This window comes from Cherax quadricarinatus, chromosome 98, assembly GCF_038502225.1.
Source record: "Cherax quadricarinatus isolate ZL_2023a chromosome 98, ASM3850222v1, whole genome shotgun sequence".
Classification (NCBI taxonomy): domain Eukaryota; kingdom Metazoa; phylum Arthropoda; class Malacostraca; order Decapoda; family Parastacidae; genus Cherax; species Cherax quadricarinatus.
In genome coordinates this window covers 5,673,480-5,701,341 of record NC_091389.1, presented here as the reverse complement: position 1 = coordinate 5,701,341, position 27,862 = coordinate 5,673,480, and the positions used below count along the sequence as shown (strand labels likewise).

Sequence of the window (27,862 nt, the reverse complement as noted above, 5' to 3'; positions counted from 1 at the left end):
CCGCTTTATGATATTATTTCATTCCAGAAGTATGTTCAGGTGCCAGTACTGAACGAATTTGTTCCCATAAGGAATATTGTGAATTAGATTAGTTCATTTCAGATCCCCAAACATACACGTACAAACGCACTTACATAAATACACTTACATAATTGGTCGCATTGGGAGCTGATCGTAAAGCGGGGGTCCACTGTACGTATTTCCTTCCACCTCCTCTACTACTTCTACCACTACCACTACTACTACTACTACTACTACTACCACTTCTACTTCCACTACCACTTCCTGCCTATATATACCCGTCCTGCTCTACTTCTCGTCAGTGTGACTTTGTAAATGGTCCAAGTCGGACTGAAGTGTGCGGGTTATTTGTGTACAAGAACATGAATTTCATTTTTTGGGGAGGGGAAGGTTTTAGTTTTTGGGGAGAGGAAGGTTTTAGTTTTTGGGGAGCGGAAGGTTTTAGTTTTTGGGGAGGGGAAGGTTTTAGTTTTTGGGGAGGGGAAGGTTTTAGTTTTTGGGGAGGGGAAGGTTTTAGTTTTTGGGGAGCAGAAGGTTTTAGTTTTTGGGGAGGGAAAGGTTTTAGTTTTTGGGGAGGGGAAGGTTTTAGTTTTTGGGGAGGGGAAGGTTTTAGTTTTTGGGGAGGGGAAGGTTTTAGTTTTTGGGGTGGGGAAGGTTTTAGTTTTTGGGGAGGGTAAGGTTTTAGTTTTTGGGGAGGGGAAGGTTTTAGTTTTTGGGGAAGGGAAGGTTTTATTTTGGGGGAGGGGAAGGTTTTGATTTTTCCAGCAAAGGAGAATGGCAGGTGCAGGGAAGTGGCAGTTGAGACCTACTGGGTCTAGGCCTACTGGCTCAGGTGGCTGATCTGTGTCAGCTTGACAACACAAGAATGAAGCAAGATTTCAGCAGGCCTAACTTTAAAAAAAAAAAAAAAAAAAAAAAATGGGAAGGTCTTGGGTAGGCTGCACTGTGTAGTCTGGATGCAGGTGACTCTGTGCGATCAGGACGCAGGTGACACTGTGCAACCTGGACACAGGACACACTGTTCAATCTGGATGCAGGACACGCTGTGTCATCAGGATGCAGGACACACTGTGTGATCTGGACGCAGGAAGCACTGTGCGATCTGGACACATGTGACACTCTGCGATCTGGACGCAGGTGGCACTGTGCAATCTGGATGCAAGTGACACTGTGCAATGACACTGTATGATCTGGATGCAGGTGACAGTGCGATCTGAATGCAGGTGACACTGTGTGATCTGGATACAGGTGATGCTGTGTAATCTGGATGCAAGTGACACTGTGCAATCTGGATGCAGGTGGCACTGTGCAATCTGGATGCAGATGACACTGAGCAATCTAGATGCAGGTGACACTGTGCAATCCGGATTCAGGTGACGCTGTACAATCTGGATACAGTTGACACTGTGTGATCTGGATACAGGTGACACTGTGCAATCTGGATGCAGGTGACACTGTGCAATCTGGATGCAGGTGACACTGTGCAATCTAGATGCAGGTGACACTGTGCAATCTGGATGCAGGTGACACTCTGCAATCTGGATGCAGGTGACACTCTGCAATCTGGATGCAACTGACACTGCAATCTGGATGCAGGAACACTGTGCAATCTGGAAGCAGGTCGCACTGTGTGATCTGGATGCAGGTGACTGTGCAATCTGGATGCAGGTGACTGTGCGATCTGGATGCAGGTGACACTGTGCAATCTCGACGCAGGACACACTGTGACACCTGGATGCAGGACACACTGTGATTTAGATGCAGGACACACTGTGCGATCTAGATGCAGGCTGCACTGTGTGATTTGGATGCAGGACACACTGTGCACTCTGGACGCAGGTCGCGCTGTGCAATCTGGAGGCAGGACACGCTGTGTGATCTGGACACAGGTCGCACTGTGCAATCTGGACGCATGTTGTACTGTGTGATCTGGACGCAGGTCGCACTGTGTGATCTGGATGCAGGTCGCATTGTGCAATCTGGAAGTCACACTATGTAATCTGGATGCAGGTCATACTGTGCGATCTGGACACAGGTCACGTTGTGCAATCTGGACGCATGTTGTACTGTGTGATCTGGACGCAGGTCGCACTGTGTGATCTGGACGCAGGTCGCACTGTGTGATCTGGACGCAGGTCGCACTGTGTGATCTGGACGCAGGTCGCACTGTGTGATCTGGACGCAGGTCGCACTGTGTGATCTGGACGCAGGTCGCACTGTGTGATCTGGACGCAGGTCGCACTGTGTGATCTGGACGCAGGTCGCACTGTGTGATCTGGACGCAGGTCGCACTGTGTGATCTGGACGCAGGTCGCACTGTGTGATCTGGACGCAGGTCGCACTGTGTGATCTGGACGCAGGTCGCACTGTGTGATCTGGACGCAGGTCGCACTGTGTGATCTGGACGCAGGTCGCACTGTGTGATCTGGACGCAGGTCACACTGTGTGATCTGGACGCAGGTCGCACTGTGTGATCTGGACGCAGGTCGCACTGTGTGATCTGGACGCAGGTCGCACTGTGTGATCTGGACGCAGGTCGCACTGTGTGATCTGGACGCAGGTCGCACTGTGTGATCTGGACGCAGGTCGCACTGTGTGATCTGGACGCAGGTCGCACTGTGTGATCTGGACGCAGGTCGCACTGTGTGATCTGGACGCAGGTCGCACTGTGTGATCTGGACGCAGGTCGCACTGTGTGATCTGGACACAGGTCGCACTGTGTGATCTGGACACAGGTCGCACTGTGTGATCTGGACACAGGTCGCACTGTGTGATCTGGACACAGGTCGCACTGTGTGATCTGGACGCAGGTCGCACTGTGTGATCTGGACGCAGGTCGCACTGTGTGATCTGGACGCAGGTCGCACTGTGTGATCTGGACGCAGGTCGCACTGTGTGATCTGGACGCAGGTCGCACTGTGTGATCTGGACGCAGGTCGCACTGTGTGATCTGGACGCAGGTCGCACTGTGTGATCTGGACGCAGGTCGCACTGTGTGATCTGGATGCAGGTCGCATTGTGCAATCTGGAAGTCACACTATGTAATCTGGATGCAGGTCATACTGTGCGATCTGGACACTGGTCACACTGTACAATCTGGATGCAGGTCATATTATGCATGTTAGTCTTCCAAGAGCAAAGCTTTAATAACATTGGAAGATGGAATAGTAAAATAGTAAAAATATAGTAAAATATATTATGAGAGTTTTCAATTATGACGAGTGCACGACTATCAGCCAGGGTGCATGACTGTCAGCCATGGTGCACAACTGTCAGCCAGAGTACACAACTGTCAGCCAGGGTACACAACTGTCAGCCAGAGTACACAACTGTCAGCAAGGGTGCATGACTATCTGTCAGCCAGAGTGCATGACTGTTAGCCAGGGTGCACAACTGTCAGACAGTGCACAACTGTGTCAGCCAGAGTGCACATCAGAATTTAATTTTGAAAACAACGTTTTGAACCATTCTGGACCACTGTCATGCTAGTAGCGAATTAACAGACCATCCTGGACCACTGTTATGCTAGTAGTGACTTAATGGATCATCCTGGACCAGTGTCATGCTAGTAGTGACTTAATGGACCATCCTGGACCAGTGTCATCCTAGTAGTGACTTAAAGGACCATCCTGAACCAGTGTCATGCTAGTACTGACTTAATGGTCCATCCTGAACCAGTCATGGCATATGCATATGTGCACATGCACACACACACATACTACACATGCACACACACACACACAACATGCACATACACACACAACATGCAAACACACACAACACACATGTGCACACATGCACACAACACACATGTGCACACATGCACACAACACACACACACACACAACACACGTGCACACACACACACACACACACACACACACATACACCACACACACACACACACACACGCACGCACACACACGCACACATGCGCACACACCACAACACATGCACACACAACATGCACATACACACAAACACACACATGCATGTGTTGCACACACACACACCCCACACACACACACACACACACACACACACACACACACACACACACACACACACAATGACATAACATGACAGAAAGAATAGACTCAGAGGTCTCTCTGTTTGCAGACGATGTGAAGTTAATGAGGAGAATTCAATCGGAGGAGGACCAGGCAGGACTACAAAGGGATCTGGACAGGTTACAGGCCTGCTCCAGAAAAATGGCTCCTGGAGTTCAACCCCGCCAAGTGCAAAGTCATGACGATCGGAGAAGGGCAAAGACAACCGAAGACAGCACACAGTCTAGGGGGACAGACTACAAACCTCACTCAAGGAAAAGGATCTTGGGGTGGCCATAACACCGAACATATCTCCTGAGGCGCACATCAACCAAATAACTGCCATGGCACACGGGCGACTAGCAAACCTAAGAACAGAATTCTGACATCTCCGTAAGGAGCCATTCAGGAGTCTGTACACCATGTACAATCAGGCACATATTGGAGTACGCACCACAAGTTTGGAACCTGAACCTGGCAAAGCATGTCAAGTAATTAGAGAAAGTACAAAGATTTGAAACAAGACTAGTCCCGAAGTTAAGGGGCATGTTCAACAAGGAGAGGCTAAGGGAAATTGACCTGACAACACTGGAGCACAGGAGAGACAGAGAAGACATGATAACAACATACAAAATACCGAAAGCAATCGACAAGATTGACAGGGACAGGACGTTTCAGAGATGGGACACAGAAACAAGGGGGTCACAAACGGAAGTTGAAGACTCAGATGAGTCACAGGGATGTTAGGAAGTATTTCTTCAGTCACCGGGTTGTCAGGAAGTGGAACAGTCTGGAAAGAAAGGTAGTGGAGGAAGGTACAGTACACAGCTTTAAGAAGAAGTATGATAATGCTCATGGAACTGGGAGTGTGTGGACCTAATGGCAACCAGCAAAGAGGTGAGGCCAGGACGATGACTCAACCCCTGCAACTACAATTAGGTGAGTTGAGTACACACACACACACACACACACACACACACACACACACACACACACACACACACACACACACACACACACACATAAACACACATACACAAACACATACACACACAAATGCACAAACAATTCAATTCAAGTTTATTCTCTATAAGGGTTACAATGTGGGATTTACAGGTTTTGGGTATTGTGTGGTTTACATGTTATAAAATACTAATTACAGAGGGGGCCACTAGGACACCTAGCATGGCTAGGCATTTCGAGCAGACTTAGATTAATTCTTACCATTAAATCCTTACAGATTATGGTATTAAGGCTAAGTGACTACATCATAATTTGTGAGTTTAGCAATGTGAATGCTTTTGTTTTGGCACAATACAAAGTGTCTATATTGGAGTATCATAGGCAAACTTATGACTAGTTAGGATTTATTATTTTAAGATTAAGATTAGTATTTCTGGGTTTATAGTCAGTAGGTGAGTGAGTGTAATTGTGAACCACCAGGTGGTTATCATGTAGTTAGTTGTCGGGGTGGATCAGGGAGATAAGATGTTTTCTAACTGTAGTTTTGAAAGTGATGAATGTGTCTGCAGTTCTAGAGTTCTCAGGTAGGGTGTTCCAGATTTTAGGTCCTTTGAAATAAATTGAATTTTTGTAAAGGTTTAGTCAAACACTGGGAATGTCATAGAGATGTTTGTGTCTGGTGTTATGCCTGTGGATCCTGTCACAACTATCAAGAAACCATTTTAGGTCAAGGTTAATATTGGAATTTAAGGTCCTGTAGATATAGATTGCACAGCAGTAAGTGTGGATGTTCTGAACAGGGAGTAAGTTTAGATGTATGAAGAGTGGGGGGATGGTGTTGCCAGGGATGGGATTTAGTGATTATTCTTACTGCGGCTTTTTGTTGGGTTATTATTGGCTTTAGGTGTATTGCTGCAGTTGATCCCCAAACACAGATAGCATAGGTGAGGTATGGATATATAAGTGAATGCTATCGTGCGAGAAGGGCAGTTTGCGGCACGTAGTATCGTATCTTGGAGAGGATCCCCACCGTTTTGGATACTTTTTTTGTTAAGGGGTCACAATTGGAAGTTGAAGACTCCTATGAGTCAAAGGAACATTAGGAAGTATTTCTTCGGTCACAGAGTTGCCAGGCAGTGGAATAGCCTAGAAAGTGATGTGGTGGAGGAAGGAGCCACACATAATTTTAAGACAAGGTTTGATAAAGCTCATGGAGCAGGGAGAGAAGACCCAGTAGCAATCAGTGAAGAGGTGAGGCCAGGAGTTATGGCTCAACCCTTGCAACCACAAATAGGCGAGTACACACACCCAGAAGCTGTGAGTTGACCCCTGCAGCCACAAACAGGTGAGTATACACACACACACACACACACACACACACACACACACACAGTTAATGAGATGATGGAATATGTAGCAATAAAATGCAAGGAGGCTGAGGAGAGGTTTGTACCCAAGGGTAACAGGAATAATGAAAAAGCCAGGATGAGCCCATGGTTTACCCAAAGGTGCAGGGACGCAAAAACCAAGTGTGCTAGGGAATGGAAGAAATATAGAAGGCAAAGGACCCAGGAGAATAAGGAGAACAGTCGTAGAGCCAGAAACGAATATGCACAGATAAGAAGGGAGGCCCAAAGACAATATGAAAATGACATAGCAGCGAAAGCCAAATCTGACCCGAAACTGTTGTACAGCCACATCAGGAGAAAAACAACAGTCAAGGACCAGGTAATCAGGCTAAGGAAGGAAGGAGGAGAGACAACAAGAAATGACCGTGAAGTATGTGAAGAACTCAACAAGAGATTCAAAGAAGTGTTCACAGAGGAGACAGAAGGGACTCCAGAAAGACAGAGAGGTGGGGCACACCACCAAGTGCTGGACACAGTGCACACAACCGAGGAAGAAGTGAAGAGGCTTCTGAGTGAGCCAGATACCTCAAAGGCAATGGGGCCAGATAACATCTCCCCATGGGTATTGAGAGAGGGAGCAGAGGCGCTATGTGTACCCCTAACAACAATATTCAATACATCTATCGAAACAGGGAGATTGCCTGAGGCATGGAAGACAGTAAATGTAGTCCCAATCTTTAAAAAAGGAGACAGACATGAAGCATTAAACTACAGTCCAGTGTCACTGACATGTATAGTATGCAAAATCATGGAGAAGATTATCAGGAGAAGAGTGGTGGAACACCTAGAAAGGAACGATCTCATCAACAGCAGCCAACATGGGTTCAGGGACAGGAAATCCTGTGTCACAAACCTACTGGAGTTCTATGACATGGTGACAGCAGTAAGACAAGAGAGAGAGGGGTGGGTGGATTGCATTTTCTTGGACTGCAAGAAGGCGTTTGACACAGTTCCACACAAGAGATTGGTGCAAAAACTGGAGGACCAAGCAGGGATAACAGGGAAGGCACTACAATGGATCAGGGAATACTTGTCAGGAAGACAGCAGCGAGTCATGGTACGTGGCGAGGTGTCAGAGTGGGCACCTGTGACCAGTGGGGTCCCGCAGGGGTCAGTCCTAGGACCAGTGCTGTTTCTGGTATTTGTGAACAACATGACGGAAGGAATAGACTCTGAGGTGTCCCTGTTTGCAGATGACGTGAAGTTGATGAGAAGAATTCACTCGATCGAAGACCAGGCACAACTACAAAGGGATCTGGACAGGCTGCAGACCTGGTCCAGCAATTGGCTCCTGGAGTTCAATCCCACCAAGTGCAAAGTCATGAAGATTGGGGAAGGGCAAAGAAGGCCGCAGACGGAGTACAGTCTAGGGGGTCAGAGACTACAAACCTCACTCAAGGAAAAAGATCTTGGGGTGAGTATAACACCAAGCACATCTCCTGAAGCGCACAGCAACCAAATAACTGCTGCAGCATATGGGCGCCTAGTAAACCTCAGAACAGCATTCCGACATCTTAATAAGGAATCATTCAGGACCCTGTACACCGTGTACGTTAGGCCCATATTGGAGTATGCGGCACCAGTTTGGAACCCACACCTAGCCAAGCACGTGAAGAAACTAGAGAAAGTGCAAAGGTTTGCAACAAGACTAGTCCCAGAGCTAAGAGGTATGTCCTACGAGGAGAGGTTAAGGGAAATCAACCTGACGACACTGGAGGACAGGAGAGATAGGGGGGACATGATAACGACATACAAAATACTGAGAGGAATTGACAAGGTGGACAAAGACAGGATGTTCCAGAGATTGGACACAGTAACAAGGGGACACAGTTGGAAGCTGAAGACACAGATGAATCACAGGGATGTTAGGAAGTATTTCTTCAGCCACAGAGTAGTCAGTAAGTGGAATAGTTTGGGAAGCGATGTAGTGGAGGCAGGATCCATACATAGCTTTAAGCAGAGGTATGATAAAGCTCACGGCTCAGGGAGAGTGACCTAGTAGCGATCAGTGAAGAGGCGGGGCCAGGAGCTCAGACTCGACCCCCGCAACCTCAACTAGGTGAGTACACACACACACACACACACACACACACACACACACACACACACACACACACACACACACACACACACACACACACACACACACACACACACATGCACACACACAAAGGCATTGGGACTGGACAACATCTCCAAATGGGTCCTCAGAGAGGGAGCAGAAATGCTGTGTGTGCCACTAACCACAATCTTCAACACACCCCGTGAAACTGGGCAACTACCTGAGGTATGAAAGACTGCAAATGTAGCTCCCATTTTTAAAAAAGGAGACAGAAAAGAGGCACTAAACTATAGACCAGTGTCACTGATGTGTATAGTATGCAAAGTAATGCAGAAGATTGTCAGGAGAGTGGAAGAGCACCTGAAACAGAACAACAGTATAAACGACAACCAGCATGGATTCATGGAAGGAAAATCCTGTGTCACAAACCTTCTGGAGTTTTATGATAAAGTAACAGAAGTAAGACGTAAGAGAGAGGGGTGGGTTGATTGCATTTTCTTGGACTGCAAGAAGGCCTTCGACACAGTTCCTCACAAGAGATTAGTGCAGAAGCTAGAGGATCAGGCACGAATAACAGGAAGGGCACTGCAAAGGATTAGAGAATACCTGACAGGGAGGCAACAACGAGTCATGGTACGTGATGAGGTATCACAGTGGGCACCTGTGATGAGCGAGGTCCCACAGGGATCGGTCCTAGGACCAGTGCTATTTTTGGTATAGTATGTGAATGACATGATGGAAGGGATAGACTCAGAAGTGTCCCTGTTCACAGACAATGTGAAGTTAATGAGGAGAATCAAATCAGATGAGGATCAGGCAGGACTTCAAAGAGATCTAGACAGACTGGAAGCCTGGTCCAGAAACTGGCTTCTCGAATTTAATCCCCCCAAATGCAAAGTCATGAAGATCAGGGAAGGGCAAAGAAGACTACAGAGCATAGGCTAGGTGGCCAAAAACTGCAAACCTCGCTCAAGGAGAAAGACCTTGGGGTGAGTATAACACTGAGCACGTCTCCAGAAGCACACATCAACCAGATAACTGCTGCAGCATATGGGCGCCTGGCAAACCTGAGAATAGCGTTCAGGTACCTCAGTAAGGAATCATTCAAGACACTGTACACCGTGTACGTCAGGCCCATACTGGAACATGCAGCACCAGTTTGGAACCCACACCAGGTCAAGCATGTCAAGAAATTAGAGAAAGTGCAAAGGTTTGCAACAAGGCTGGTTCCAGAGCTAAGGGAAATGTCCTACAAAGAAAGGTTAATGGAAATCAGACTGACGACACTAGAGGACAGGAGGGTCAGGGGAGACATGATAACGACATACAAAATACTGCATGGAAAAGACAAGGTGGACAGACAGGATGTTCCAGAGAGGAGACACAGAAACAATGGGTCATGCTTGGAAGCTAAAGACTCAGATGAGTCAAAGGGATGTTAGGAAGTATTTCTTCAGTCATAGAGTAGTCAGGAAGCGGAACAGTCTGGTGAGTGATGTAGTGGAAGCAGGAACAATACATAGCTTTAAGATGAGGTATGATAAAGCTCATGGGGCAGGGAGAGAGAGGACCAAGTAACATTCAGTGAAGAGGTGGGGCCAGGAGCTGAGTCCTGACCCCTTCAACCACAATTAGGCGAGTACACACACACAAACAGGGCAAGTGTCTTAGTGACATGTGCCTTGGACAAAATAGTCACACACACACACACACACACACACACACACACACATAAACAACACACACACACACACACACACACAAACAGCACACACAACACACACACCTACACAACACATACAACACACACACACACACACACACACACACACACACACATGCACACACACACACACACACACATACAGAAATACACACACAACACACACAAACACACACACACACACACACACACACACACACACACACACACACACACACACACACACACACACACACAAACCCAACACATACACCACACACAAACACACACACGCACTAGTACTTACTTCAACAAAGGCTGATGGTTTCTTAGAGTCATTACGAGGGGACGACTCCTTACTTGGGGTGCGGTCATCGCGACTGTACTGCGACGACCCACCGCCGCCCTTACCAGCGCTCCCTATAGGCAACCTGTATGAACAACCAAGTAATACTTCAACAACCTTGTCCTGGTGTAAATAACCTGACCATCATCACTAATATTTATTTATTTATTTATTTATTTATTAACAATTTGAGCACACATACAGAGGTACACACAAGAGTAAATACTCTCGATATAAAAATAATATTTTAAAAATAATAATATATAAGAGTAAGACGGAGAATAGGATAGCAGATGAACAAGGAGGCTTTAGGAAAGGTAGGGGGTGTGTGGACCAGGTGTTTACAGTGAAACATATAAGTGAACAGTTGCTCTTTGCTGATGACACTGTGCTCTTGGGAGATTCTGAAGAGAAGTTGCAGAGACTGGTGGATGAATTTGGTAGGGTGTGCAAAAGAAGAAAATTTAAAGTGAATACAGGAAAGAGTAAGGTTATGAGGATAACAAAAAGATTGGGTGATGAAAGATTGGATATCAGATTGGAGGGAGAGAGTATGGAGGAGGTGAATGTATTCAGATATTTGGGAGTGGACGTGTCAGCGGATGGGTCTATGAAAGATGAGGTGAATCATAGAATTGATGAGGGGAAAAGGGTGAGTGGTGCACTTAGGAGTCTGTGGAGACAAAGAACTTTGTCCTTGGAGGCAAAGAGGGGAATGTATGAGAGTATAGTTTTACCAACGCTCTTATATGGGTGTGAAGCATGGGTGATGAATGTTGCAGCGAGGAGAAGGCTGGAGGCAGTGGAGATGTCATGTCTGAGGGCAATGTGTGGTGTGAATATAATGCAGAGAATTCGTAGTTTGGAAGTTAGGAGGAGGTGCGGGATTACCAAAACTGTTGTCCAGAGGGCTGAGGAAGGGTTGTTGAGGTGGTTCGGACATGTGGAGAGAATGGAGCGAAACAGAATAACTTCAAGAGTGTATCAGTCTATAGTGGAAGGAAGGCGGGGTAGGGGTCGGCCTAGGAAAGGTTGGAGGGAGGGGGTAAAGGAGGTTTTGTGTGCGAGGGGCTTGGACTTCCAGCAGGTATGCGTGAGCATGTTTGATAGGAGTGAATGGAGACAAATGGTTTTTAATACTTGACGTGCTGTTGGAGTGTGAGCAAAGTAACATTTATGAAGGGGTTCAGGGAAACCAGCAGGCCGGACTTGAGTCCTGGAGATGGGAAGTACAGTGCCTGCACTCTGAAGGAGGGGTGTTAATGTTGCAGTTTAAAAACTGTAGTGTAAAGCACCCTTCTAGCAAGACAGTGATGGAGTGAATGATGGTGAAAGTTTTTCTTTTTCGGGCCACCCTGCCTTGGTGGGAATCGGCCAGTGTGATAATAATAAAATAATAATAATATATCAAATATATTATTATATATATTATTATAATATATTATAATATATATATAATATATTCAAAAATAATATAGAAATTAATATTTTTCAAGTATATTACTTAATATTATTGAAAATTAATATTATTTAAAAATATAATATTTTTAAAAAATAATAAATTTAAAAATAATTAAAAAAAGAATACATTTAATAAAATAATACAGTGGACCCCCGCCATTCGGCAGCTGCGACTTTCATGAAGTCTGACTTTCAGCAAGTTTTTTCGGCAAAATTTAGCTTCAGGAATCATGATTCGACTCATGATTCGGCGACCGTCTGGTATGCGTCCACCCATCACCATTCACACTCGGTGTGCCATTGTTTACCAGCGCGTGACCATCACCCTGCGGGTTCGTACAATACATTTCATAATAATCCATTTTTTTTGTGCTTGCAACTGCTTAATAAGCCACCATGGGGCCAAAGAAAGCTCCTAGCGCCAGCTCTTTGGTAAAGAAAGTGAGGAACACAATCGAATTCAAGAAGGAAATCATTGAAAAATATGAGAGCGGAGTGCGTGTTACAGAAGTTGCCAGGATGTACGGCAAACCCCATTCAATCATCACTTCGATCATGGCGAAGGGAAGGGAAATAAAGTGTGCTGTTGTTGCAAACGGGGTAGATATGCTGACATAAAAGAGATCGCAAACCCTCAAACAAGTGGAGAAGTTATTGTTGGTCTGGATTACCCAAAAACAGTTAGCAGGAGATAGTATTATGCAGTCGATTATATGTGAAAAAGCAAGGCAGCTGCATGACGATCTTGTTAAAAAAATGTCTGCAATGAGTGGTGATGTTTGTGATTTTAAGGCCAGCAAAGGCTGGTTTCAGAGATTTAAGAAGCGTAGTGGCATACACAGTGTGGTAAAGCATGGTGAGGCTGCCAATTCTGATAAAAAAGCGGCTGAGAAGTTTGTACGGGAGTTTAAGGGGTAGGTAGACACTGGAGAATTCCAACCCCAACGAGTGTTCAGTTGTGACGAAACACGCCTCTTTTGGAAGAAAATGCCAAAGAGGACGTACATCACACAGGAGGAAAAGGCACTCCCAGGACAAAGGCCTATGAAAGACAGGCTAACTCTCATGTTTTGTAGTAATGGCAGTGAAGCCTTTACTGGTGAAGCCTTTACTGGTGAAGCCTTTACTGGTGAAGCCTTTACTGGTGAAGCCTTTACTGGTGAAGCCTTTACTGGTGAAGCCTTTACTGGTGAAGCCTTTACTGGTGTATCACTCTGAAAATACCAGTGTGTTGAAGAAAAACAGTGTTGCCAAGAGTAATTTGTGTGTGATGTGGAAGGCTAACAGTAGGGCATGGGTCACTAGGCAAATTTTCCTTGATTGGTTTAATGAAGTGTTTGGCCCAAGTGTGAAGAAATACCTCCTGGAAAGTAAATTGCCACTCAGGGGGCTCCTGGTAATGGACAATGCTCCTGCTCATCCTCCAGACTTGGAAGAGCAAATGGTGCAGGAGTTTAGTTTCGTCACAGTGAAGTTCTTGCCCCCTAATGCAACTCCTCTCCTACCAGCCCATGGTCTAGCAGGTCATTTCAGACTTCAAAAAATTGTACACCAGTAAAGGATTCACTTTGAAATCCCCACTAGCATTAGCACAGAACATGAGTGTCAGCCTATCTTTCATAAGCTTGTGTCCTGGGAGTGCCTTTCCCTCCTGCATGATGTACGTCCTCTTTGGCATTTTCTTCCAAAAGAGACGTGTTTCTTCCTGTTTCCTCACAACTGAACACTTGCTGGGGTTGGAATTCCTCAGTCTCTACATAACCCTTGAATTCCTGCACAAATTTTTCAGCCGCATGTTTGTTTGAACTTGTAGCCTCACCATGCCTTACAACATTGTGTATGCCACTACGCTTCTTAAATCTGTCAAACCAGCCTCTGCTGGCCTTAATCCTTTGACTGTTTCGGTCGTATATATACGTCTTACGAGTCAATGTGTTTGACGTATATATATATATTTTTTTTATTAGCACATTGGCCGATTCTCACCAAGGCAGGGTGGCCCGAAAAAGAAAAACTTTCACCATCATTCACTCCATCACTGTCTTGCCAGAAGGGTGCTTTACTCTACAGCCTAAACAGCAACATTAACACCCTCAAAAATTCTAGCAGCTTCAAGTCAAGCGGGAGAAATCTGGTAGGCCCACATGTGAGAGAATGGGTCTGTGTGGTCAGTGTGCACTGTATAACAAAATCCTGCAGTGCATAATGAGAAAAAAAAAACTCCAACTGTGTTTTTGGATTAAAACGCCGACTTTGAGGTGTATTTTCATATATAATTTATGGTTGCATTCTCATTTTCTTGGTTTCATTTGATAGAATGGTAAAAATATTACAGAAATAAAGGTAATTTTGATTGGTTTTACTATGAAAAGGACCTGGAAATGGAGCTCAAAATAGGGGAAATGTTTGATTTTTGCCCATGTTCAAAAGTAAATAAATGATGCCATTGTCCAATAAATGTCCAACTAGCCATTCTAATATGCAGTCATGAATGGGTTGATGTTATTTCTACAATTATTACAATATTGCAGTAGTCTGCATAACAGTAAATCTTCTATTTTTTGTTTGAATAAAAATTAAAAATAGAAAGCAAGAGTAATATCAGAGGGGCCTGGAGACATGACTGATGAACAAAGAAAATGTTATTTTAGAGCCAGGAATGTCTGCATTGTTCATTCTGGACCCTATTTTGAAATTGGCATATTTTTTAATTTGCATGAAATTGGCCAAATTTCCAATTTTTGACCACTTTATTGGGTAGTTGAAATCAGTAAATGGGCGGTTTCTTGTACTCAATCGATAGAACAAATGGAATTCTAAAGAAATAGCTATGAGTTTGAGCGACTGGAACAATGGAATTAGCCAAAAATAGGGCTCAAAGTGGGCGAAAAAATCGCCGATTCATAAATATCGCCAAGGTCACTATCTTCATGAGAGTGTAATTCCGTAAGTTGTTCATCAAATTTCATACTTTTGGTGTCATTACCATCGGGAAAAAATTCTCTATCATTTCATAAGAAAAAATATTTTTTTTTGTTTTCAAATATTTTGCGACACTAGGAGACACCTCAGAATTGGGGGTTGCGACAGTCAAAGGGTTAACTTCACTAACGTTAACACTAGTTCCAGGCATTTTCTTTACGAGATCCGCACGCAACTGCCTTGCCTTTTCACAAATGATTGTCTTTGAAACACTATCTCCTGCTAACTGTTTCTCGCTGATCCACAACAACTTCTCCACATCTTCCATTGTCTGTGATCTCTCTTTCATTAACATGTTTACCCCTTTCGCCACATCAGCTTCCTTGATTGTTCTTTCTTTCCCCGGATGGAATCGATTGTTGATTTGGATTTGTAATAAAGTTGGTAGAATTACCGACAATATGTAAAGTAAAAGGACACAAGTGCAACTAATGTGACATTTATTGTGGCAACGTTTCGCTCTCCAGGAGCTTTATCAAGCCATTCCTATGGCTTGATAAAGCTCCTGGAGAGCGAAACGTTGCCACAATAAATGTCACATTAGTTGCACTTGTGTCCTTTTACTTTTGATTTGGATTTCCCATACAATCTGGCAAGTTCCAGCACCCGCACACCACTCTCATATTTTTCAATAACTTCTTTCTTAAATTCCATTGTGTTTCTCACTTTCTTTACCAAAAGGGCTGGCACTCTGAACTTTCTTTGGGCCCATGGTGGCTTATTTCACAGTCGCACTTAATAAACAAGCACAAAAACCAATGGATTTTATGAAAATGTTTGGATGAATGCACGGAGTATATGCTCATCCACCAAGAGACACATGGAGATTGACTTACCTACACGTGGCGTCTCGGCAGGAGGCGGGCTGACGTGTATAATAGATGATTTATGAGACACCGGCCAAAATACGGAGCAAAATTTCCGCCCAAAAAGTGGCCTAAATACGAATCGGCCGATAAAAGCAACGGCTGATATTCGTGGTTCCACTGTATTATTATTTAAGAATACAGTGGTACCTCAAGTTTCGAACAGCTCCCAACTCAAACAATTATATAAGAGTATTTTTGTAAGTGCTTTTGTAAGTATGTTTTTGGGGGTTTGAAACGGACTAATCTAATTTACATTATTCCTTATGGGAACAAATTCATTCGGTATCGGCACTCGAACAGCCTTTTAGAATGAATTAAGTTCAGAACGAGGTACCACTGTACAGTATTATTCAAAAATAATATAATAATATAGAGAAAATAAATTATAAAATAATTTACACTTAAAAACTTACATACATTGACTCTGAAGACATGGAAAATCAAAAACAAAAATATTTCTAACTTTAATCTAAGGCAAAGCCACTAATGAAGTCCATATTTACACACAGAAGACAACTACTAATTAGACATAGAAGAAGAAACACCATTAACCCTTAAACTGTCCAAACATAGATCTACATTCACATGCGTAGTGCTCCAAAAGTAGATCTACGTTTTTTACATACTTTCAAATGTTGAAAAAAACGTAGATCTACGTTTGGACAGTTAAAGGGTTAAGATGACTATTTCCCAATACATTTACACAGCAACGACGGTCGTTGGCAACAACTGTTGTTAAGTAAGAGAATGAACAGGGATGTGAAACATGGTGCCAACAGGTCCTGACACGTTTTGATGGGTCCTGGAAGGTTCTGACAAGTCCTGGCAGCTTCTGACAAGTCATGGCAGCTTCTGACAGGTCCTGGCAGGTTCTGACAGGTCCTGGCAGGTTCTGACAGGTCCTGGCAGGCTATGACAGGTCTTGGCATGTTCTGCCAGGTTCTGACAGCTTGACAGGTCTTGGCAGGTTCTGACAGGTCCTGGCAGGTTCTGAGAGGTCCTGACAGGTTACATTACAGGGCCTGCCACATGCCAGAGCCACAATTCAGGTCCCATTTTACTCTTCTCATTCATACTTTGACCACATACAACACAGAGGCTATCATGTCTACCAGGAAGAGGGCAGAAGGTTAACATTCTAATTAAGGTAGCATTGTAATGCTGTGAAAGCTTGCAATGGCAAGCTGCATACCAAAGGGCAATAGCAATTGCAATGCTGGTGTTATGTGCAGGAGAAATGTTACAATAGTGCAGTGTTAAGCAACATTCAACAACATTCAGCAATATTTAGCAATGTTGCAAGATGTTGATAAAGGCCAGGCAGTCAGGTGCAACATCTCCACTGTGTATCAAGCAAGATACAGACAACCAGGTGTCCATCAGTGCCAGTTCGAACTGACTGTATATAGAGGAACTAGGGTTGTTTACAAGGGTAGGCCTACTCCTGTGGTCTGACTTAACTGCTCTCTTAACCCTTAAACGGTCCAAACGTATATATACGTTTTTTCAACATTTGAAAGTATGTAAAAAAATGTATATCACCTTTTTTTTTTTACATTTGAAAATGTGTAAAAAAAACTTTTATCTACACTTTTTTTTTTGTTATATTTGAAAATATGTAAAAAAGACCTAGAACTACTTTTGGACCCTACAAATTCGTAGGGAAGTTAGGAGGAGGTGCGGGATTACCAAAACTGTTGTCCAGAGGGCTGAGGAAGGGTTGTTGAGGTGGTTCGGACATGTAGAGAGAATGGAGCGAAACAGAATGACTTCAAGAGTGTATCAGTCTGTAGTGGAAGGAAGGTGGGGTAGGGGTCGGCCTAGGAAAGGTTGGAGGGAGGGGGTAAAGGAGGTTTTGTGTGCGAGGGGCTTGGACTTCCAGCAGGCATGCGTGAGCGTGTTTGATAGGAGTGAATGGAGACAAATGGTTTTTAATACTTGACGTGCTGTTGGAGTGTGAGCAAAGTAACATTTATGAAGGGGTTCGGGGAAACCGGCAGGCCGGACTTGAGTCCTGGAGATGGGAAGTACAGTGCCTGCACTCTGAAGGAGGGGTGTTAATGTTGCAGTTTAAAAACTGTAGTGTAAAGCACCCTTCTGGCAAGACAGTGATGGAGTGAATGATGGTGAAAGTTTTTCTTTTTCGGGCCACCCTGCCTTGGTGGGAATCGGCCAATGTGATAATAAAAAAAATAAAATAAATTTGAACGTCAATCTATTTGGACCGTTTAAGGGTTAAAGCAATGCAACAGAAAAGCTTTAATTAAGCAAACTACAGTAGTGCCATGGTATCTGTTGGGGGATATGTTCCTAGACCCACCGTGGATACCCAAAACAGCGGGTAGTGGCGAAGCCTCTATGCAATTTTTTATTTACATGTATACCCATGATAAAGTGGAGAATTATTATTTTTTCACTAATATGAAGCACTTCACAGCTTCTCTTAGGCTTCAAAGACCTTCCATCATCACTACTTTTGTGTTCGTCATTATCAACCAAAATTAAGGGTTATTTTTCGGCCAAGGTAAACCAAGGATAACTGAAACAGTGGAAACAGAATCTGCGAATAATGGAGTTCTACTGTATACAAATAATGCTCATCTCTCTTAAAGCTCCTCCATTAATCCTGTTTTTTTTAAAAATTGCACCCAAAAAATTAACTGCATGCACATAGACCTACCTAATGCATAAGAAGATGACAATGCCATATGCCTATTGGCCCATGCTAGGCAGGTTCTCCTCAAACCACTAACAAAAATATTCACTTTGGCCCATTTGCATTTCTGGAAGTGGTTTCTTAAATTGATTTTACAAAAAAACAAAAAAAAACAAAAAAAAAAACAAAAAAAAAATTACATGATATACATACGCATACTTAGATAACAGGGTGGAATAGACCCAGACCTCCGCCGTAAAGCCTACTGCAGCTTTTTTTTGCTTGCAAGTGCATACAGAAGCCTAAAAAGTGTTTATTTAGTGTCCAATAGCACTAGGCCTAAAAAAAACTGATGGACAAGTATAAATAATAAAATTGAAAGCTGCCAAAAATCATCTTAAGTCGAGGCAAGCGTCAAAAATAACAAACAAATATAACTGTATAGTGAAGCTTTAGTACGGCGCTCTAAAGCGAGTGGCCATATTAAACAGGTAGGCCTGAATAGCTTTATAATAAAGCAGAGTATTAGCCATGTAGGCCTGAACAGCCTTATAATAACTTTACAATATAGCTCTTGGCTTTATAATAGAATTTATATCTTAGGCAAGTCACATGCCACAAGATTTGTCAGATTTTAGCATTGTTTAATCTAACCTGAATGCAGCCTGGCCAGCATTTTTTAGGCCTAACCAATGATTTTCGTATTAAAGAAATATTTTATGAAACCCACTGACCACATTTTGGATTTGCAGGTTTACCATATACAAAATTCTGGTGAATTAGACCAAATTATTTTACTCATCACAACATTGCTGTAGTTCAGAGTAATGAACTTAGGCAAAACTGTCATTATCTATTGCTTTATAGACGGTGTGTATGTGTGTACTCTTATAGTGATGTACTGTTTGATACGGTGGACAGTGTGTACGTGTACATCTACGGGCGTTGTGTGTATGCTTTCATAGTTGTCCCGAAATCCTTCATACACGCAGTCATCACACACATTCAACATAGTCATTACACACAGTTGTCACACACAGTCATCTCACACAGTCGCCACACACAATCACACACAGCTGTCACACAGTCGTTGCATAATTGCACACAGCTGTCACAGTCATCAGTCACAGTCATCAAAGTCATCACATTCATTACACATAGTCATCTCACACAATCACATACAGTCATCACACAGTCGTCACACACAGTCATTACAGTCATCACAGAGTCGTCACAGTCATCACACAGTCATCACACAAAGTCATCACACAGTTGCCATACAGTCGTTACACATAGTCATCATACAGTCACCACACAGTCGTCACATAAGGCCATCAGAAATAATTTACATATAAAAGTAACACTAGGAACACTAGACAATAGCAGCATCAACCTGGTGCTTGAACACAGTGAAAGCATTCTACTCCACTCAATTATATCCCACTCATCAGTACTACTACTACCACTACTACTACTACTACCACTACTACTACTTCTACTACTACTATACTATAAAGTCTTGTGGGTACAGTCACTTCTCTTAAAGGACACTTCTATATAGAGGCTCATTATGGTAAGTGCGACTGAATTAGTTCACCCAGAACTGAATATCACAGGAGAGGTCTTCATGGAACGTGGTACTCAATTTTCAACACATTCAGCTGCAAGACTAATGAAATCGTAATGACACGATTGCAAACAAACCATACCATGGGCGGGATTTGAACCAGCGGTCAGAGTCAAAAAACACCAGACCGTCGCGTTAGCCACTGGCTAGCTGATCCAGTGGCTAACGCGACGGTCTGGAGTTTTGAGACTCTCTGACCGCGGGTTCAAATCCCACCCGTGGTATGGTTTTTTCAACTGCAAATACAGAAAACTGCTCTGTATATAGAACAGGCCTTTCAGAGAGCCACGTGTTGGCCCAATGTATGTACGTACGTGTGTGTACGTGTGTGTGTGTGTGTGTGTGTGTGTGCACGTGTTCGTTCTTAATTAAAACAAAGATTTATATTACTACAACGTTTCACTGTGTGTAAAAATTCAAATTCAAATATGTATTTATATCATATTATGGGGTACAAAATGTAGTTTACTTATAATAAGATATTGGTAGGCATGAGAGAGCGCCAGTAGCACTTTTCAGGCAAACTTAATCCTAGTAACTTAAAGCCTACTTAAATGGTAGGCCTTTATGATTTAGTAGGCATTCTTAAATGTGCATAAAAGAAAGAGGCCATGACCGAACTCTTCTATTAAAGAGTGAAATGCTGTACCAGTAACATCTTTGTCCCTGAACTACATGGGTCATTGCTCTGGTCTGTAGTGCATTGTGTTCTCCACGAGGGCCAACCGGCCAACTGGCCTCTGTCACATGGCTCAACCAGTAGTAGGAAGACTGGGAAAAACATATTAATAAATAACTATAGCCCTTTAAATATATACAGCATCCAGTAGTTAGTTGAATGTTTAGCAGAAGATGACAACAACAATGGCTGGAAATGTGAGATCGTACTTGGCCTGCGAATCACTCCTACGGGAGTTGGTGGACTTCAGGGGGGTGGGTGCTATAGGCTTACGGAATGGGTTGCTCTTGACCGAGGGGCTCCGGGGACTGGCATCATCTGTTGGGTCGAAGGAGGCGGCCGAGGACGGCCTCTTTAACAGGGACTTGTCGCCGCAGTCTATCTTGGACAACACTTTCGAGAGGTCAATCTTGGGCGAGGCTTTAAACACGCTACCTAGTGACTCCGACTTGGTCAAGTCTGACTTCGACTTGCCAAGCTTACTAATGTCGGACTTGGAGGACTTGAGAGAGGTTTGAGAGGGAGTCTTGGAGAGAGAGGAGAGTGGGGAGGAGGAGACACTGGAGAGGGAGGGAGTCCTGGGGAGGTCGGAGTAGGCTGGGGTGCTATATGACGCTGAACCGTACGTCCTCGCCTGCGACAATTTGCCATACATAGGTAACCTGTAGGGCAAAACAATGGAGAACTGTCATGTGCTCACACCAGTACCAAATTTCCCCTGAGTGCTGGAAAATAATAAAGAAAACAGTAGGACATTCAAAGACCCTTATTCCTGTAGCAATAAATGAAATAAAAGCTTGAGAAAGTTCACTGAAGTCACACATTGAACACACATGCAGCATCAGGCAACATTGAATGTGTCAGTGAGCCAAACGTGTGCAACGCTTGTGAGTGTTTAGTGTCGAGACATTTCACCTTGAACGGTGGCCTTCTTCAGTCACTGGTCAAGACTAAGCAGCTGAATACCCCTTCAAGGCTGAGGGACTGATCTCCTAAATTCAAGGCTGAAGAACTATCTTCATGACCGAGGGACTGACCACATCACCTCTACCTCTCCACTGCTTGTGCCATCTAACTGAAGCAGCCTAGCCACCGTGCACAGATCAAACGTTTCGACAGTAGATGCTCGACTGTTGCACACGTGTCTAACTCCTCCATTTCTGGTGCTGCGAACTGTAACTCTTAGGCAATAACTACTAAAAGCAGTCTTCCCCTCTAGATCATGCAAGCAATGTTGGCAACCCAGCAGGGTTGCCAACCCTCCAAGGAAACTCCCAACAGCACAAAACTCCGCAAAGCCACTGAGGTCCACTGAATAGTCAAAAGACCCCCCATGGGGGGTCTTTGAGAGGACTCCAATAATCGAATCAGATGCCAGGAGGAGGTATAGGCTAGTGCCGATTCCCCTGAATCAGAGGAAACTCTGATTCCCGGAATCCAGAGTCCTTCACTGGCATCCAGAAGACCCCATTGGGGGAGGGGGACATAGTACTCACCCCGGCTGACGCCACAACAAATTGCATTCAAAATTTTCACTCCGGACTAAAACGCAATTATTATCTTTTTTTACAAGAGGTGAGTGAAGTATTTTTATTGGAACAAAACTGGTTCTTGACCTGAATAAAGCTCTACACAGTGAAAAGTGACCTTGTAAAGCTCTATAAAGTCAAAATTTGACCCAATAAATCATTGACTTGATCCTCAAACAGTTTATCAACTTCTGTCAATCATCAATTACATTTGTAATCAATTTGGAAGCTCAGTCAACTCTCCCGTAAAGCTCTTCTAGTGCGATCCTCTTACAAACGCAAGTGGAAAAAGTGCAATCAAGATTGAACAGTAAGCGCAAAGTCCTTCATAGTAACGGAGGGGGTGTTCAAGTTCAGTCAAACTTACTCAACTGCACTCATGAAAAAAATAATTGTGCTAGAGAATGGCATTCATAGGGAGCCGACTGTGCTTTCTCCAGTCAGATAGTCTGAATGTTCCAACTCTCTGCATTCCGGGGACATACAAGATTATCCGAACATCAGACTATCTGCGTTCTGTTAACATGTAAGATAGCCCAAACATCAGACTATCCGAGTTCCGGGGACACACAGATAGTCAGAACATCAGACTGCCTGGGTTCCAGGGCCACGCCAGACTTGAGCGCCCCATCGGAGTGGCAGCCAGCCGGGGTGAGAGCATGTCCCCTGATGACGAGTCGAGCCAAGATGTCCTACCTCAGTCGATCTGGTTTTTGGGGAATGGGATTCCCCGATGGTTTCCTCTTCAAACTGAGAGCATGGAAAAACAAGAGTACACTGTTACACTGGGGTCGCCGTGGTTCTACACATCTTCTATCTCAATAGATTACTAACTAATGCCTATCACAATGTCTATCAGAAGCTTTGCATCTAAACAGACCATTATATCTTCCAAATATACTCAATATAATTTTTCAATATAAAACTGTAAACAAATTTGTATATATAGATATATTCACATTATATAATTCATTAGATAAATTCTAGTTAGTTGCAACTAAGAGTATTACTGGAAAATAGTTGATATATAACAAATAATAATTACTGCTAACACGAGTTAAAAATGATCTAGGCCTAATGATATATACACATTTATTAATACAGATTATAGAAACACTTTATTTATATTGTAACCTACAGAAAATGGTTTGGAAGGGAGTTGATAAGAGGGCAGGCGGTTCTATTGGTCGGGAATGTTCTGAACCTCAATCATTCTACCATCTTACACATAGCAAGTTACCACTGGATAAGCCAATGGGAAGCAAGCACTGTTGGACAAGCCAGTGAGTGGCAAGCACTGCTGGACAAGCCAGTGAGTGGCAAGCACTGCTGGACAAGCCAGTGAGTGGCAAGCACTGCTGGACAAGCCAGTGAGTGGCAAGCACTGCTGGACAAGCCAGTTAGTGGCAAGCACTGTTGGACAAGCCAGTGAGTGGCAAGCACTGCTGGACAAGCCAGTGAGTGGCAAGCACTGCTGGACAAGTCAATGAGAAGCAAGTTACTGCTGGACTAGCCAATGAGAAGCAAGTATAACAGAGTACAGCCAGGCCTCCACTAATGCAAGTCTGAACAGTGTGAATTTCAATTCGGTGCAGAATTAATCAATGCTAGTAGTTTTTTGCACCAAAACTCTACAGAATGAACACACAAAATGAACAGTGTGAACACAAATAACACAACTCTATGAGAACTGACTGTATACAGAGGAGCTTTATAACAGGACTGTATATAGCAGCACTTCATAAGAGAATTGACTCTATATAAAGCCTTTTAAGAGAACTGACTGTATATAGAGGAGCTTTATAACAGGACTGTATATAGCAGCGCTTCATAAGAGAATTGACTCTATATAAAGCCTTTTAAGAGAACTGACTGTATATAGAGGAACTTTATAAGAAAGCTGACTGTATACAATGTACAGCACTGAAAGTAACCAACAAATTCAGCCAAGTCCAACACATTCTTTTCATGCATAATATAACATTGATGACCCGACCTGAGTCAACACTAGTGTGCCGGGGCCCAAGAACACCTTCCAACGACTCCCTCTCACTAAATTCCAGCTTCAAAATCCTCTTAGAGGGCATCTGTATAGTCCTTGTGGCTTAGCGCTTCTTTTTGATTATAATAATAATAATCTTAGAGGGCAACTTAAGCCCTGATATAACTACTGAACTTACAAATTATTATTATTATCAGTAATAGTAACTAGTTTTTATGCTATGATAAATTTGTACGTTTGAATGATTGAGGTGTCAGTTGCTTTATAACAATGCTATGAGAAGTTGAAAAACACACAACAGCAGAGAAGTGGGTATATTAAAAAAAAAATTTACACCAATTTGGATCACTAGAGAAAAGTCTACAAGTGTAGCATTTTAGAGCGAGTAAACAACTTGCCTAACTCTCCTTGTTTATGTGCTACAAACCAGGCATTTAGTGTTCAACGAACCTTAGGATGGGGGGTTGTCTTAGGAGGGGTGCATGACCTGTCACCTGTAGGGGGGTTGAGGGGGAAGGGAACCACATATCTAGTGTGTCTGAGGTTCATGGCACTCTAAAGGGCCATGAACCACAGTCACAACTCACTCTATGGACCGTGTGTTGCCTAGAAGCGTGTCTATGGACTGGCTCCAGTCCTAGGTCCATACACACACACTTCTCCTGTGTCTGAGTTCATAACTTTTAACCTATAGTGATACAGTAATGATGTATACATATGTATACATATATACTGGTGCACCTTGACTTACGATGGGCTTACATTCCAATGAACTCGTCGTAAGTTGAAACTATTTTAAGTCAAAATATTTTAAGTTGAAAAAATTGTAGGTTAAAATATCTTAAGACAAAAATATCACAAGTCGAATACAAATATAGTATGCAAAATAAATAATAACTACTGTCACTGAATAATTACTGTAACTAAATACCAGTATTGAAAAGTCAATAAATGAATACAAGTTAGGGACTTGCTGTCTTCATGCTGCGTAATCTTTACCCTTAACTCTTAAACGGTCCAAACTTAGGGACTTGCTGTCTTCATGCTGGGTAATCTTTACCCTTAACTCTTAAACGGTCCAAACTTAGGGACTTGCTGTCTTCATGCTGCGTAATCTTTACCCTTAACTCTTAAAAGGTCCAAACTTAGGGACTTGCTGTCTTCATGCTGGGTAATCTTTACCCTTAACTCTTAAACGGTCCAAACTTAGGGACTTGCTGTCTTCATGCTGGGTAATCTTTACCCTTAACTCTTAAACGGTCCAAACTTAGGGACTTGCTGTCTTCATGCTGGGTAATCTTTACCCTTAACTCTTAAACGGTCCAAACTTAGGGACTTGCTGTCTTCATGCTGGGTAATCTTTACCCTTAACTCTTAAACGGTCCAAACTTAGGGACTTGCTGTCTTCATGCTGCGTAATCTTTACCCTTAACTCTTAAACGGTCCAAACTTAGGGACTTGCTGTCTTCATGCTGCGTAATCTTTACCCTTAACTCTTAAACGGTCCAAACTTAGGGACTTGCTGTCTTCATGCTGGGTAATCTTTACCCTTAACTCTTAAACGGTCCAAACTTAGGGACTTGCTGTCTTCATGCTGGGTAATCTTTACCCTTAACTCTTAAACGGTCCAAACTTAGGGACTTGCTGTCTTCATGCTGCGTAATCTTTACCCTTAACTCTTAAACGGTCCAAACTTAGGGACTTGCTGTCTTCATGCTGGGTAATCTTTACCCTTAACTCTTAAACGGTCCAAACTTAGGGACTTGCTGTCTTCATGCTGGGTAATCTTTACCCTTAACTCTTAAACGGTCCAAACTTAGGGACTTGCTGTCTTCATGCTGGGTAATCTTTACCCTTAACTCTTAAACGGTCCAAACTTAGGGACTTGCTGTCTTCATGCTGGGTAATCTTTACCCTTAACTCTTAAACGGTCCAAACTTAGGGACTTGCTGTCTTCATGCTGGGTAATCTTTACCCTTAACTCTTAAACGGTCCAAACTTAGGGACTTGCTGTCTTCATGCTGGGTAATCTTTACCCTTAACTCTTAAACGGTCCAAACTTAGGGACTTGCTGTCTTCATGCTGGGTAATCTTTACCCTTAACTCTTAAACGGTCCAAACTTAGGGACTTGCTGTCTTCATGCTGGGTAATCTTTACCCTTAACTCTTAAACGGTCCAAACTTAGGGACTTGCTGTCTTCATGCTGGGTAATCTTTACCCTTAACTCTTAAACGGTCCAAACTTAGGGACTTGCTGTCTTCATGCTGGGTAATCTTTACCCTTAACTCTTAAACGGTCCAAACTTAGGGACTTGCTGTCTTCATGCTGGGTAATCTTTACCCTTAACTCTTAAACGGTCCAAACTTAGGGACTTGCTGTCTTCATGCTGGGTAATCTTTACCCTTAACTCTTAAACGGTCCAAACTTAGGGACTTGCTGTCTTCATGCTGGGTAATCTTTACCCTTAACTCTTAAACGGTCCAAACTTAGGGACTTGCTGTCTTCATGCTGCGTAATCTTTACCCTTAACTCTTAAACGGTCCAAACTTAGGGACTTGCTGTCTTCATGCTGCGTAATCTTTACCCTTAACTCTTAAACGGTCCAAACTTAGGGACTTGCTGTCTTCATGCTGCGTAATCTTTACCCTTAACCCTTAAACGGTCCAAACAGATCGACATTCAAATTCGTAGCTACAAAAGAAGATCTACATTTTTTTACATAGTTTCAGATGTTGAAAAAACGTATATATACATTTGGACCATTTAAGGGTTAAACTGTCCGAATGTAGACCTACATTTGCACTGATAGCGGTCTGAATGTAGATCTGTGTTTTTTTTACATTTTAAAGCATGTAAAATAAAACGTAGATCTACATTCAGAGCGCTAGCAAACGTAGATCTAAATTTTGACAACTTCATCTCCAAAGAAACTGTTTTTGCACCATTGTGAGGTTGAAATATCCCAAGTTGAAACATCGTAAAGTCAGAACATAAGCCGAACCATCATAGTCGAAATATCGTCAGCTGAACCATCATAAGTCAAGAAGCATCTGTACATACTGCCTAGTTTATTGTGGAAGACGTTTGGTAATCAACGACTCTCATGAAGCTCCTCTATATAGTGAGAATTCTTGCATGTGCAATTGATAAATTGCACTCAAAATTTAATACTGGTCACTGTGAGGCTCATTCTGTTCACTCTTCAATTTTCAACTGCATCAAAGGACATAATATAGAAGAGGTTCATGGGAGAGTCGACTTACCAGCGGCAAGTTAAGGCAAGAGACACACCCAAGGATTGTGATGTTTGATGGGAAGAATTGTGGGATGAGTGCGTTCTTGTGACCTGACCAATATAATGTGTTAGGCACATTTGCAACATCGGGGCGAGAATCACCGTGTTTCACTCTCCCGTGTCTTTACCGTTACAATTCGTGGATATACAGTGGTACCCCAAGTTTTGTACAGCTCCCAAATCGAACAATTAGTTTTGTACAGCTCCCA

General features: G+C 43.3%; 1 protein-coding gene across 1 annotated transcript in view; it reads right to left on the bottom strand.

Moving 5' to 3' along the window:
* The window catches only part of LOC128702553 (dynactin subunit 1-like), a 236,683-nt gene that overhangs the window by 165,005 nt on the left and 43,816 nt on the right, over window positions 1–27,862 (bottom strand). The window contains exons 3-4 of the mRNA XM_070105266.1: window positions 21,036–21,488; window positions 10,514–10,637 (exon numbers count right to left, since the gene is read on the bottom strand). Coding sequence (XP_069961367.1) covers window positions 10,514–10,637; window positions 21,036–21,488 — 577 coding nt within the window. The remainder of the gene's footprint in view (window positions 1–10,513; window positions 10,638–21,035; window positions 21,489–27,862) is intronic.